The sequence below is a fragment of the Pristis pectinata genome, chromosome 8 (assembly GCF_009764475.1).
Source record: "Pristis pectinata isolate sPriPec2 chromosome 8, sPriPec2.1.pri, whole genome shotgun sequence".
In the NCBI taxonomy this organism is placed as follows: domain Eukaryota; kingdom Metazoa; phylum Chordata; class Chondrichthyes; order Rhinopristiformes; family Pristidae; genus Pristis; species Pristis pectinata.
This window is the reverse complement of record NC_067412.1, coordinates 81,146,890-81,161,224: the sequence shown is the minus strand read 5'-3', so window position 1 is coordinate 81,161,224 and position 14,335 is coordinate 81,146,890. Positions and strand designations below refer to the sequence as shown.

At 42.0% G+C, this 14,335-nt stretch overlaps 1 protein-coding gene across 9 annotated transcripts in view; it reads right to left on the bottom strand.

The window, feature by feature from the left end:
- tenm1 (teneurin transmembrane protein 1) overlaps positions 1-14,335 on the bottom strand; it is a 1,611,625-nt gene that overhangs the window by 58,424 nt on the left and 1,538,866 nt on the right. For all 9 annotated transcript variants that reach the window (XM_052021038.1, XM_052021037.1, XM_052021042.1 and 6 more), the window contains one exon: positions 13,512-14,022. In XM_052021038.1, coding sequence (XP_051876998.1) covers positions 13,512-14,022 — 511 coding nt within the window. The remainder of the gene's footprint in view (positions 1-13,511; positions 14,023-14,335) is intronic.

The window sequence follows — 14,335 nt, the reverse complement described above, 5'->3', positions numbered from 1 at the left end:
TATGGCAATTTGAATGCTCAGGAACATAAGAAGATGCAGAAAACAGTGGACTCAACCGAATACATCATGGGCACATCCCTCCCCACCATTGAATGTATCAGAAAAGCTGCCTCAAAAGAGCAGCATCTATCATCAAAGACACCACTATCTGAGCCATACCATTGGGGCAGGAGGTACAGAAGCCTGAAGTCCAATACCACCTGGTTCAAGAACAGCTATTTCACTTCAACCACTCAGTTCTTGAACCAACCTGCACAACCCTAATCACTACCTCAGAATAGTAACACTATGACCACTTTAACCACTTTGCACTACAATGAACTTTGCTTATTTTTTGGTTCTAATTGTGTTCTTTCTTGTACAATTCTTGTATAATTTATGTTTTCTTTTGCATACGTCTTTAATTCTCTGTGCCTGTGACACTGCTGCAAGTAAGATGTTCGTTGTACTTGTGCATACATGTACTTGTACGTATGACAATAAACTCAACTTGACTTGAATTTCCTTGCACAAGGGATGCTGCTTGTTGGAGAGACTGTGTTTCACAGAGATGTGCCTCTTTCTCTGCTCCTCTGGGAGGACCCTGGCACTCCCCTCCAATCATTGTAACATGAAAATATTTTTTGCAAATATTCCCCAGTAGCTGAAAGTGCTTAAGGAAAAGTAAAGAAGGTATTTGATGCTGCTTTTTGTCTCCGGACTTTTTACTCATTTTTCATCTGATGAACATGGAATCAATTCCTTTTTTGTTGCAAAATTTCTTCTTGCATTCCTGGCCACTTAATATTGAAAGGGGGTTGTGGTGACAGTGATCACTGTTTGGGTCAGTAGAAAGCTGTACTGCACTCTGCCTGAGACAGCAGGAGAGATGTATCTAATCCTTTAAGGAACATCTTTAATTAACAGCTTGAGCCTTCGCCATTATTAACAGCTTGGTCTTCTGTGAGTGGACTATGAGAGTAGTGATTCAGAACAATGTGGTTTTAGATTTCACTGGGGTTGCACTATCATTGGCATCATTTGGGCAAGCTGGGAAACAGGGAAAAAAATTGGGTGCCACAAAAATTTCACACCAGTTCTCTGTGGTAAGCATACCAGTTTTTCCGGCATTGCACAGATTCATTTCTAAGCTTAGTTTTTCAAATGTTAATAAATATGGTAGGATAGAAATTTGTCTTTGGCACCGACACTAAATGGGCACTAGAGTATCAGCCATTTGTTGTATTTCTCCAGCAATATTCAGGATGGGCAATACAATAGGTTGATGTTGTGTTCATTTCACGGGAGTGAATACCATTGAATTTCTGCTTCAGTAAATTCAAACATAACATTAGCAGTTTCTGTAATGGCATTCAGGCCACCAGAGGGTGCAATTCACCACTGTGTTGGCTTCAGTTGATTGGTAAACTTCATTAAAAGATATGACAATGCGCAGGCAATAACTCTCATTGAAAAAAAATCCGTGATTTAATGCACAAAGGCACAGCAGAAGAAATCGTCCAATTATGAATGCAAGAGAAATTAAAGTTGGTATTAAATCAAAGGAAAATGTAAAATTGCTAGCAGAAGCAGTAAATCAGAGGAAAACCTGATCAAAAGAGAAAATGGACAATACACTGGCGAGCGACTTTAAAATAGACTGTAAGATCTTCCACAGGAAGGAACCGATTAGTGAGAACAAATGTGTTTCTCTTACGAATGGAAACATATATGTTAAGGAAGAAGGAAATGGAAGTGAAATTAAATAAATACTTTGTGCTGGTCTTGATGGAAGAAGACAGAAAATATACCTCAGAAATAGTGAACCTACTAAAAATGAAGAAATAAACAAAATCAATAACAGTAAAAAAATGTGACTAGAGAAGTTTATAAGCCTGGAAACTGATAAATTTTAAGGACCTGATGATCTATTTCTCAAAGTTTTGAAAGAGGTGGCATAGGGACACTGGATACTCAGGTTACCATATTCCAAATTGTACAGATACTGGAATGGTTCCTGGAGAACCATGTGAGGATAGCAAATGTGACCCCAGTATATGTAACAGTATATTCTGCATTGTTTTCATTTACCTTTTGTACTGCCTTGATGTACTTATGTATGGAATGGAATGGCATGCAAACAAAAGCTTTTCACTATGTCTTGGTATATGTGACAATAATAAACCAATTACCAATTAATTAAAATGGGAAACTGCCATCTGTTAGCCTGACATCGGGAAAATGCTGAAATCTATAATATGGATGTGATTCACTGTTGAAAGCATCCTGACTGGTTGCATCATGGCCTGGGACAGCAATTCCAATGCACAGGAAGGCAAGAGGCTGCAGGGGGGCAGTGGATATAGCCCGGTCCATTGCCTTGTACCTGAACCTCACCGTACTTATGCATATGACAATAGACTTGACTTGAAAAGGTTTCAAGGGGACATACACAAGCTAAGTGAATGAGCAACATAACAGGTAAAAAATGTGGGATTATATACTTCAGTAAAAAATGCTGAGTAATTTTTTAAAATAGTGAATGATTGGGAAATGCTGATGTTTAAAGCAACCTCTTTGTACATATCACTGAAAGTTAACGTGCAAGTGTAGCAAGCGGTATGATGGCCAATAGTCTTTTGGCTTTTATTGCTTGGACATTGGAGTAAGAAAGTAACGGTGCATTACTACAATGTAGGATCTTTGTGAGAATGGCCAGGAAAGCTCACCAGCACCTCTACTTCCTCAGGAGGTTAAGGAAATTTGGCATATCCTCTTTGACCCTCACCAATTTTTATCGATGCATCATAGAAAGCATCCTATCTGGATACATCAAGGCTTGGTATGGCAACTGCTCTGCCCATGACCAAAATAAACTGCAGAGAGTTGTGGACACAGCTCAGCACATCATGGAAACCAGTCTCTCCTTCATGGACTCTGTATATACCTCTCGCTACTTTGGTTAAGCAGCCAACATAATCAAAGACCTCACCCACCCTGGACATTCTCTCTTCTCCCCTCTCCCATCGGGCAGAAGATACAAAAGCCTGAAAGCACGTGACACCAGGCTCAAAGACAGCTTCTATCCCCCGTTATAAGACTAGTGAATGATTCCCTAGTACAATAAGATGGACTCTTGACCTCACAATCTACCTTACACCTTATTGTCTACCTGCACTGCACTTTCTCTGTAGCTGTGACACTTTATTCTGCATTCTGTTATTGTTTTACCTTGTACTACCTCAATGCACTGTGTAATGAGCTGATCTGTATGAACAGTATACAAGACAAGTATTTCACTGTACCTCAGTACAGGTGAGAATAATTAACTAATCCAATTCCAGAATGCATCTGGTGTTATGTGTACAATTTTGGTCTCCTTACATAAAGAAGGAAGTACTTGCTATTGAGAATGTGCAGAGAAGATTCACTAGACTGGATCCTGGGAAAGCAACTCTGACATATGAGGAGAGATTGAATAGGTGAGGTTTAGAAGAATGAAAGGTGACCTCAGAAGACCCGGAAGACATTGAACATGCTTTTATTTATTGTGTCTCTGTTAATTCTTTTTTTTGTTGGATGGAAGAAGAGCTGGGCTTTCTGGGTTTGTTTCTATTTGAAGCCTGGAAAAGTTAACTGCAAAAATCAAGAGCTGGTAAGACTCTCAAACACGTTCATTCTACAATACCGTTAATGATGTCAGGCACTTGTATATCAACTGGCATAAGGAAAGGAAACATCACTGGCAGGACTTGGAATCAGAATACCCACTCAGAACTCAGCAGCTCAACTCCACAACCAAAGCTTAGAACTCAGCAGCTCAACTCCACAACCAAAGCTGGGCGCAGGCAGACCAAGTACTAATACTGCCAGCGGTTGGACAAATATGGACCCTCAGGGCTGGGCGAGTCACTAATAGAGCCAAATGTTGGAACTGAATGGTGGCATCTATAGTTCACAAGTAACTGGATGCACCTCATATGAAATCAGATGAGCAAATCTGACAGTTTACCCAACTCTTGTATCCATTCTAACATGGGACCACAGCGTGCAAACGTAAAATGGGGATGTGAAAGTACATGGAGATGTGAGATGTATCCGACCACAGAGGGGTCAATAAGGATCCAGTCCAGTCACACAAATGCAAGCAGGAAATACATCTGATAGTGCATGAAACAGATTCAATCATGTATTTGTAAATTTAGAACAGATCCTTTCAGATGACCATGAATGAGAAACATGTCTGCTCATGAACCTATGAATGAGAACAGGAAATTCTAGTAAATACAGCTTAAACTGAACTGATTCACTGCAACCTCATCTTGGTGCTTTAATGAATTCACTTCTTGTTTCTGCTTCGCGCATCATTCCACCTGCTATGACTGTCATTATTTTAATCCCAAGTCTGGTGTCTACTAAGCCTATCATTTCCCACTCATGATGTTGCTGGTGCAATCTGTATAACACCTTACACTACTTCTTCGATCATTGTTATATTTCTAAGAAATAATTCAAAGCAGAAGGAGCAAGTAAAAACACTAAAAGCTAAGCTGACTTGTTTTGCCATGCCATAGAGAGCTTGGACACACAATCAGCATAAGGAACCAGATCTGGAATTGCAATAATAATAACAAAAAGAGGTGTCGGTGAAACGTGGAGCAGAAATAAGAACTGAGTTCATGAGAGTTTTTAATGCACTGAGTTAAAGAGACTAGTAAAAGAGGAAAATATGCTCTGACTTTAAAGGTCAGACTGCAACATACTTTTGAGATTGTCCAAGATCAAATGCTAAGTGCTGGCTGGCTGATAACTTTGAGTATGAGTGGACAGGTATCAGATGATTGACAATCCTTGGGCATGAATGACAGAACATGAGATAAATCAACAGCCCGGAGCACAAGCAACCTGGCTTAGATGATTGACAGAGCTCAGCACAAGTGCTTTGGTGTCAATTGACGGACTGCCCCAAGCACAAATGGCCAGCTGTCAGAGAGTTGACAGGACAAGCACTAAAATACAATCAATACTAAGGGGGCTAAACTTGATAGCCTCAAAAATGGGTTAAGGGATTATGGTGCATTATTAACCCATGTTCATTGATTGCAATTCAGGCAGCATGCCAACTTCCTGCTGCCTGCTCATTAGAATGGTTTCAGCATGCATTCAGCGCTCACTGCCCTGTTGAGTAGCTGCCCTCACCAGCAGGGACACCATATCATAATTTGCTAGCAACAGTTAAAGCTATTTTGCATGGTTTAAAGCTAACCCATGTCTCTTAAAAGACACCCGTGGCTGGAGCTGGCATTCACACTGGATATGAATCTGATCTGGGATACAGTGAAGAATGGCAAGTTATGGGAAGGAGCAAAAAGCAAACTGCTGGGAGAACTTAGCGGGTCAAGCAGCGTCTGTGAAGGCAAAGGGGTGGTCGACATTTCAGGTGCAGAACCTGCATCAGGACAGAGAATATCGAGGGAAGATAGCCAGTATATAGAAGTGAGAGGGAAGGGTGAGACAGGTTGGTAGGTTGAAGCAGATAGTGTGGAGGAGGGAATGATGGGCAGGTGCAATCTGGTGGGGGAGTGGGAAGGATAGAGACAGAGGCTGGTAGCTCATAGAGTCATAGAGCAATACAGCATGGATACAGGCCCTTTGGCCCAACCAGTCCATGCCGACCACAGTGCTCACCCAGCTCCACCCAATTTCTTGTGTTCGGCCCATAGCCCTCTAAGCCCCACCCCTGCATGTACCTATCCAAGTGCTTCTTAAATGATACTATTGCACCTGGCTCAACCACTTCCTCTGGCAGCTCGTTCCATAGACTCACAACCCTCTGCGTGAAAAAGATGTCCCTCAGGTCCTTTTTAAGTCTTTCCCCTCTCACCCTAAATCTACGCCCCCTAGTTTTGGATTCCCCTGTCCTGGGGAAAAGACCATTACCATCCACCTTATCTATGCCTCTCATAATTTTAAACATTTCTATAAGGTCACCCCTCATTCTCCTACATACCAAGGAATAAAGATCTAGCCTGGTCAGCCTCTCCCTATAACTCAGGCCTTCTAGTCCTGGCAACATCTGCGTAAATCTTTTCTGCACTCTTTCCAGTTTAACCACGTCTTTCCTATAACAGTGTGCCTAAATTGTACTCAGTACTCTAAGTGCGGGCTCACCATTGACTAATACAACTGCAATATTATGTCCCAACTCCTGTACTCAATGCCCTGACTGATGAAGGTCAGCGAGCTAAATGCCTTTTTCACCACCCTGTCTACCTGTGATAGGTGGAGCTCGATGTTGGAGGGATGATGGGCAGATGGAACCAGGTAAGGGAGGTGATAGGAAAAGTGAAGCAAAGGAGAAGAAACCCAGGTAGATAGGTACGTGGATGATGAGCAGATGAAACCATGAGGGGGAAGGTGATGAGTCCAGGTAATACGGCAGGGGTGGGGGGAAAAATTAAAAAGGTGAACTAAGGGAGAGAGAACCTGGGAGGACTGGTGGGAATGGGAAAGGAACACATGGAGAGGGGGTTTCACCAGAGGGAGAGACCTTGATGTTTGTGAGGATGGCCTACGACAGACTGATACGCTAGGGCATGTCGATGTGAGGAAAGACGATGTGCTGGAAATATTGAAAAACATTAGGATAGATAAGTCACCGGGGCCGGACGGGATATATCCAAGGTTATTACGGGAAGCTAGGGAAGAGATTGCTGTGCCTTTGGCGATGATCTTTGCATCCTCACTGGCCACAGGAGTAGTGCCAGATGATTGGAGGGTGGCAAATGTTGTTCCTTTGTTTAAGAAAGGGAGTAGGGATAACCCTAGGAATTGCAGACCAGTGAGTCTTCCTTCAGTGGTGGGCAAATTGCTGGAGAAGATTCTTAGAGACAGGATTTATGGGCATTTAGAGAAGCACAGGCTGATTAGGGACAGTCAGCATGGCTTCATGAGGGGCAGGTCATGCCTCACGAGCCTGATTGAATTCTTTGAAGATGTGACAAAGCACATTGATGAAGGTAGAGCAGTGGATGTTGTGTACATGGATTTTAGTAAGGCCTTTGATAAGGTTCCTCATAGAAGGCTTATTCAGAAAATTAGGAGGCATGGGATCCAGGGAAACTTGGCTGTGTGAATTCAGAATTGGCTCACCCATAGAAGACAGAGGGTGGTGGTCGATGGAACGTATTCTTACTGGAGGTTGGTGACCAGTGGTGTTCATCAGGGATCTGTTCTGGGACCCCTGCTCTTTGTGATTTTTATAAATGACTTGGATGAGGATATGGAAGGGTGGGTTAGTAAGTTTACAGATGACAAGAAGGTTGGTGGTGTTGTGGATAGTGTAGAAGGTTGCTGTAGATTACAACAGGATATTGATAGAATGCAGAGCTGGGCTGAGAAGTGGCAGATGGAGTTCAACCCAGATAAGTGTGAAGTGAGATTGAATTCGAAGGCAGAATGCAAGGTTAATGGCAGGACTCTTAGCAGTGTGGAGGAACAGAGGGATCTTGGGGTCCACGTCCATAGATCCCTCAAGGTTGCCACACAGGTTGATAGGGTTGTTAAGAAGGTGTATGGAGTGTTGGCCTTCATTAGTTGGGGTATTGAGTTCAAGAGCCGCGAGGTGATGTTGCAGCTCCAAAGAACTCTGGTCAGACTACACTTGGAGTATTGTGTTCAGTTCTGGTCGCCTCATTATAGAAAGGATGTGCAAGCTTTAGAGAGGGTGCAGAGGAGATTTACCAGGATGTTGCCTGGATTGGAGAGCACGTCTTATGAGGATAGGTTGAGCGAGCTAGGGCTTTTCTCTTTGGAGAGAAGGAGGATGAGAGGTGACTTGATAGAGGTGTACAAGATGATAAGAGGCATAGATTGAGTGGACAGTCAGAGACTTTTTCCCAGGGTGACAATGGCTAATATGAGGGGACATAATTTTAAGGTGATTGGAGGATGGTATAAGGGGGATGTCAGGGGTAAGTTTTTACACAGAGAGTGGTGGGTGCGTGGAATGCACTGCCTGCAGAGGTTGTGAGGGCAGATACGTTAGGGACATTTAAGAGACTCATAGACACATGAATGATAGAAAAATAGGGGCTATGTGGGAGGGAAGGGCTAGCTAGATCTTAGAGCAGGATAAAATGTCAGCACAACATTGTGGGCCGAAGGGCCTGTACTATGCTGTAGTGTTCTATGTCAATGTCTGTGTCTAAGTTACCTGATGAGAAGGTGTGGGCTCCAAGTTTTCAGATGCTCCACTGGTGGCTTGCTGGAGGAGCTGCAAACTGGGAGAGATGTTCTGTATCTACAGTGGTGGGGCTGCCCTCCACCTGTACACTTAAATGCCATTGGAAGAGGTTAACCATGGGGCTTAAGGCCGTGGGTTGGAGGCAGCACCACAAAGAGGTCAATAACTTCACATTAACAGCCAAAGACAGTGAAATTTTAAATGCTATATCCTACCACCAGCCTAACATTGCTCAATTCATCACACCACCTTTGTTTAACCACCAATAGAACAAAGGTACCCTGCAAACGGTCATCCAATCTGTGTTTGGTTTCTCTAGTGCAGAGGAAACCACATTGTGAATACAGAATGCAGTATTACACCAGATTGGAAGAAGTACAACAGAATCGCTACTTCACCTGGAAGGACAGTTTGGTCGCTAGATAGTGTGAAGATAAGAGGTAAAAGGACAGGTGTTGCATCTATTCTCTTACTTCTGCCCTTTGAAATGCGCATTGTTGTTCAATTAAATTCAGATTCTGGAGCATATCAACATTATACAGGAGGAGCTGTTGGTGATCCTAAAATGCATAAAGGTGGATAAATCACCAGGGCCTGACCAGTCATATTCTAGGATGTTATGGGAAGCAAGGGAGAAGATTGATGGGGCCCTGGCAGAGACTTTTGTAACTTCATTAGCCACAGCTGAGTACCAGAAAACTGGTGGGTGGTTAATGTGCACTTATTTACTACAGGCTGGTGAGCCTTACGTCAGTGGTGGGTAAGTTATTGCGAGGGATTCTGAGAGACAGGATTTATTTGCATTTGGAAAGGCAAGGACTGATTGGGGATAGTCAGCATGGCTTTGTGCATGGGAAATCATGTCTCACAGATTTGATTTACTTTTTTGAAAAGGTGACAAAGAGGATTGATGAGGGCAGGGTGATAGACATTGTCTACATGAACTTTAGCAAGTCCTTTGACAAGGTTCAGCCTGGTAGGCTGGTCCAGAAAGTTAGAATACATGGGATTCAGGGTGAGTTAGCCAATCGGATATAAAATTAGCTTGGTGGTAGGAGGCAGTGAAGGATTGTTTTTCAGATTTTCAGCCTCTTACCTCTGATGTGCCAAAGGGATAAGGTGCTGGATCCTCGATTGTTTGCCATATATATTAATGATTTGGATGAGAATGTAGTTGGCATGATTAATAATTTTGCAGATAACAACAAAATCGGCAGTATAGTGCTCAGTGAAGAATGTTGTCTAAGGTTACAACAGGATACTGATTAACTGGGAAAGTGGACAAAGGAATAGCAGCTAGAATTTACCTCAGACAAGTGCAAGGTGATGCATTTTGTAAGTTAAACTAGGGCAGGACATAAAGAGTAAACAGCAGGGCCCTTGGGAGTGTTGTTGAACAGAGAGACTGAGGGGTACAAATGCATGGTTCCCTGAAAGTGATGACACAGGCAGACAGGGTGGTGAAGAAGGCATATGGCATCTTTGCCTTCATCGGCTGAGACATTAAGTACAAGAGTTAGGCTGCACTTGGAGCTTTGCGTGCACTTCTGGTGGCCACACTACGAGAAAGGTGTGACTAAGCTAGAGAGGGAGTGCCGAAAAGATTCACAAGGATGTTGCATGGATTGGAGGGCTTGAGTTACAAGTAGAGATTGGATAGGCTGGATCTGTTTTCCCTGGAGCAAAGGAGGCTGAGAGGTGACATGATAGAAGCCTATAAAATTTTGAGAGGCATAAATAGGGTAGATAGGCAGAGTGTATTTCCCATGGTAGGGGTGTCTAAAACACTAGGTTTAAGGTGAGAGAGAGGAGGTATAAATTGGATCTGAGGGGTAAATGCTTCACATAAAGAATAGTTTGTATCTGGAGGAAGCTGCCAGAGGAAGTGGTGGAGGTAGGCACAGTAACAACATTTAAGAGGCATCTGAACAGGGACTTGAATGAGCATGGCATAGAGGGATATGGAATTAATGCAGACAAGCGGGATTAGCATAGATAGGCATGGTGGTAAGCATAGATAAGCCTGTTTCTATGCTATACAATTCTATGACTCTATCAAAGAATTACTTCTTGAACATCCTGGTGGATTTGGTTTCCTGCTGAAAGTGCTTTTGCATCTCTTTTTCTTCCCTTCCAACTATGGCATCCATGTCTGGGATTAATTGGTTTATTCAGCAGCCTTGGAGTCAGGACCAAGTATTTCAGAGATACAAGAAGAGTCTTGACCCAAAATGTCGACCGCCCATTTTCCTCCAGGGATGCTGCCTGACCCATTGAGCTCCTCCAGCATCTCATGTGTTGTTCCAAGTATTTCAGTATGTGTCACATCACTTCTTGTCAACTTTTGGAAATGCACTGACCATGGAGAGCTTTATAAAACTTTCTGAATTGTTCCAATGTCCAGTAAAAATCAAATTGCAACTAATCTGCAAGCAGTTGATGATCCCTTCAAGTATCCCTGGTGATGTGGGGATGGGAGAACCAAATAAACTAGTATTTTGAAGAAAATTAGAATGAAGACATTGACCTTTCCTTAAATGGAACACACAACTTAATTAACAAGTAATAAAGAATTGCATTGATGAACAGTTTATTCCTTACGTGAACATGTGAATTATGAGCAAGAGTAGGCCACTTTACATTTAGTCCTGCTCTGCCATTCAATAATTTCACAGCTGGTCTCATTGTACCCTCAATTCCACATTCCTGTCTGCCTGCAGTAACTTTATTTTTAAACTGTCTACCTTAATAATATTCAAAGCTCTATAGCACCACCCCTTGAGGAAGTAGGTTCTAAGGACTTATAACCTCAGAGAAAAAAAAGGTCACATCTGTGTTAACTGGGTGACCCTTTTTTTAAACACTGACCACTAATTATAGCTTCTCCCATTAAAGGAAACATCCTCTTCACATTCACCCCATCAAGATGACTCAGAATCTTGTATGCTTTAATCGTGCCCTCTCAGTCTTCTTTAGTGAACATAAACCTAGCTTGTCCTCAACAGACGACCTGACCATTCCAGTTGTTAGTCTAGTAAATCTTCTCTGAACTGCTTCCAAAGCACTAACATCATCCTTAACTAAGCAGACCAAGACTGTATGCACTGCTCCAGATACGGTCTCATCCCCATACAACTGAAGCATAATATCCATACTTTTGTATTTGATTGCCCAGCAATAAATGAAATTTTTTTACCTTTCCCAATTCAGTAAAACGCAACAGTCTGCTATCGGACTATTCAGAGATCCCAAACGGTTTGGCATTTGGCTTATCAGGTAATGTCTACCTTGCTGTCTTCCAACTCTCCTGGGACCCGGTTTCTGTGCTTCTTCCTGACTCGCTGGGACCCTGGTTCCTGCTCTCTCTCTCCTGAATTCCTGGGGCCCACGTTCCTACCAGGTTCACTAGGAAATTTATTATAATACTGTGTAACATCTTAAAAAAAGTGAACCAAACATGTATTGTGGTATTAATAGGAATAACATCCAATAATCTGGAAAATTTGCTGGTTTGGCACCACCAAAGTCACGATTGTGCCAGATTATCAGAGTTTTAATGTACTTGCTGAACCTGCATGTTCTATGACAGCTGGATCATTTAGCACCTCAGAGTGCTGCAATCTCTCACCATTTAGATAACATATTTCTCCTTACCAGAGTGGATAATTTCACATTTTTCTTCTACACATTCCATTACTACATCTTTGCCCACTCACGAAACCTGGCTCTATCCCTCTGTAACCTCTTTATATCCTCCTCACAACCTACTCTCCCATGGTGATGTGGGATCACTTGTACAAATTGTAAACATTTGAGGCCTTAGCATTGATCCCTGTGGCACATCACTTGTCATATCTTGCCAACCAGAAGAAGACCCATTTATGCCCAATGTTTGTTTCCTGTTTCCTGGTCTTCTATCCATGCCGGTATGTTATCTCCTACAACAAAGAATTTTATTTTCCACAATGGCATTTGGTGTGACACCTTATCAAATGCCTTCTGCTAAACTAAGTATACTACATCCAGTGATCCTCCTTATCCACAGCACATATTATTTATTCAAGGAATTCTAATAAATTGGTCAAGCAGGATTTCACTTTCATAAAAGCATGTTTAGTTTGCCTGATTAATTTGAATTTTTCTAAGTGTCCTGTTATAACATATTTTATAATAGCTTCTAACTTGTTCTTATGGCATATGTTAAACTGACTGGCCTGTATTTCTGTTTTGTCTCCCTTTCTTTTGAATAAAGGCATCACATTTGTTAGTTAATGCTGTCTTCCAACACTTCAATTATCCTTCCAGGCTGGTCCATCGGGACCTGAGGACTTGTCAGACTGCAGATCCAACAATTTGCACAGTACCACTTCTCTGTTGATTGTAATTTTCCTGAGTTGCTCACTCCCTTCCAATTTCTGATTTACAGCTATGTCTCGATAATGAAGACTAACACAAAACATTTGTTCAATTCATCTGCCATCTCTTTCCAATACTAATTTCCTAGACTCAATTTCTCTAGGACCAATGCTTACTTTACCTTAAAAATATTCAAAGAGTTTGCTTCCATTGCACTCTTTTACTACCTATAGAAACTCTTATCAAATATTTTCACATTTCTGGCTTGCTTTGTCTTGTAATTTAATTTTTCCTTTCTTATTAATTTTTTAGTCATAGTTTGACATATATATTCTGTTCAAATGTTTGATTTCAAAGAGTTATACAGCATGGAAATAGGCCCTTGAGCTCACCAAGTCCATGATGACCATCAAATACTCATTTGCTCTAATTTTTCCCTAATCCCATTTTTTATTCTTCCCACATTCCAACCAACTCCTCCCACCCCCCACCCCCAATTCTACGATTCACCTGCACACGTTGCTGTGGTCAATTAATCTACTAATGTGCTCCTTTCCAGAAGGAAACTGGAGCATCTGGAGGAAACCTACATGGCCACAGGGAGAATGTACAAATTCCACACAGACAGCACCAGAAGTTAGGATTAAACATGGGAAGTTGGAGCTATGAGGCAACAGCTCGACTCACTGTGCCTTGTGGACAGCTGAACCAGACTGAGAATGGTAGAGTAAGGAAGAGTGCTCCCTTTTGAAGCACCCCATAGCTCAATCCCTCTCCTTCCAACCTCTGTGGCTTAAAATTAACCCCAACATGCTTATGACGCCATTTTACATTTTAATTCATGCAGTATTTCTGTGTAAACATAATTCATCATCTCAAGTAGGTTTTATAAACTAAATTAAAAATATTATCAACAATATTAACATCTTACTCGTAAACTGTTGTCCATCCATTTTCATTGTTCTTTGTTGCCAAAAGACCAGTGTTGCCATGGTAGGTCATCATTGCTAAGTCATGACCATGGGCAGATACCCTTTTCAAGGCCCCATTGTTGCTGATGGTTAACCAATACACCTGACCCCCTGGAACCACAAGCCAGAGAGGTGCACCATTGGCATCACGACGAATATGGAGTGAGTTGCCATTGTTGCCAGAGATAGTGCTGATGTCGCCCTCACTGTTGTAACTGAAGTTGTATATGTAGTCTCCCGTTATCAGATTCAAGGTGTTCAGATGAGTCCCATTAATGTTAAAGAGATACAGCTCCTGATCTGCAGGTGAAGCTACTTCATACACATTTAAACGGCTGTAGCGGGGTTTATTCCTTGTCACAGCGCGAATACGGATATTGGCAAGGTCCGCTATGTACAAGGTTCCATCTGGAGAAACAGCCAAGGAGGTTGGTGTTTTCAGTTTGGCATCCTTGGCATAGCCACCATCACCTAGAGCGAAGGAGATAGGGGTTTATTAATAACGATACAGGCATAAATTTCAATCACAAATGGAACAGTTGGAATAAATCTAGGATCCTATATGAAGCTGACAATATTACAAAAGAATGCAGTTGATATGAAGAGCCTGTCAGTCCTCCAAAGCTACAGTATAATATGAGATGTCGAAAATTTCTCTCCCTCTCTCAGTTAGATATGCATTTATTAATTCTCATTCACTGAGGATTTGATTAGCTTGTGGTTACTATGAAAGGAACTATCCCCCACTTTATGCCTCCTTTACTAAATTATGTTATAGGAGGTA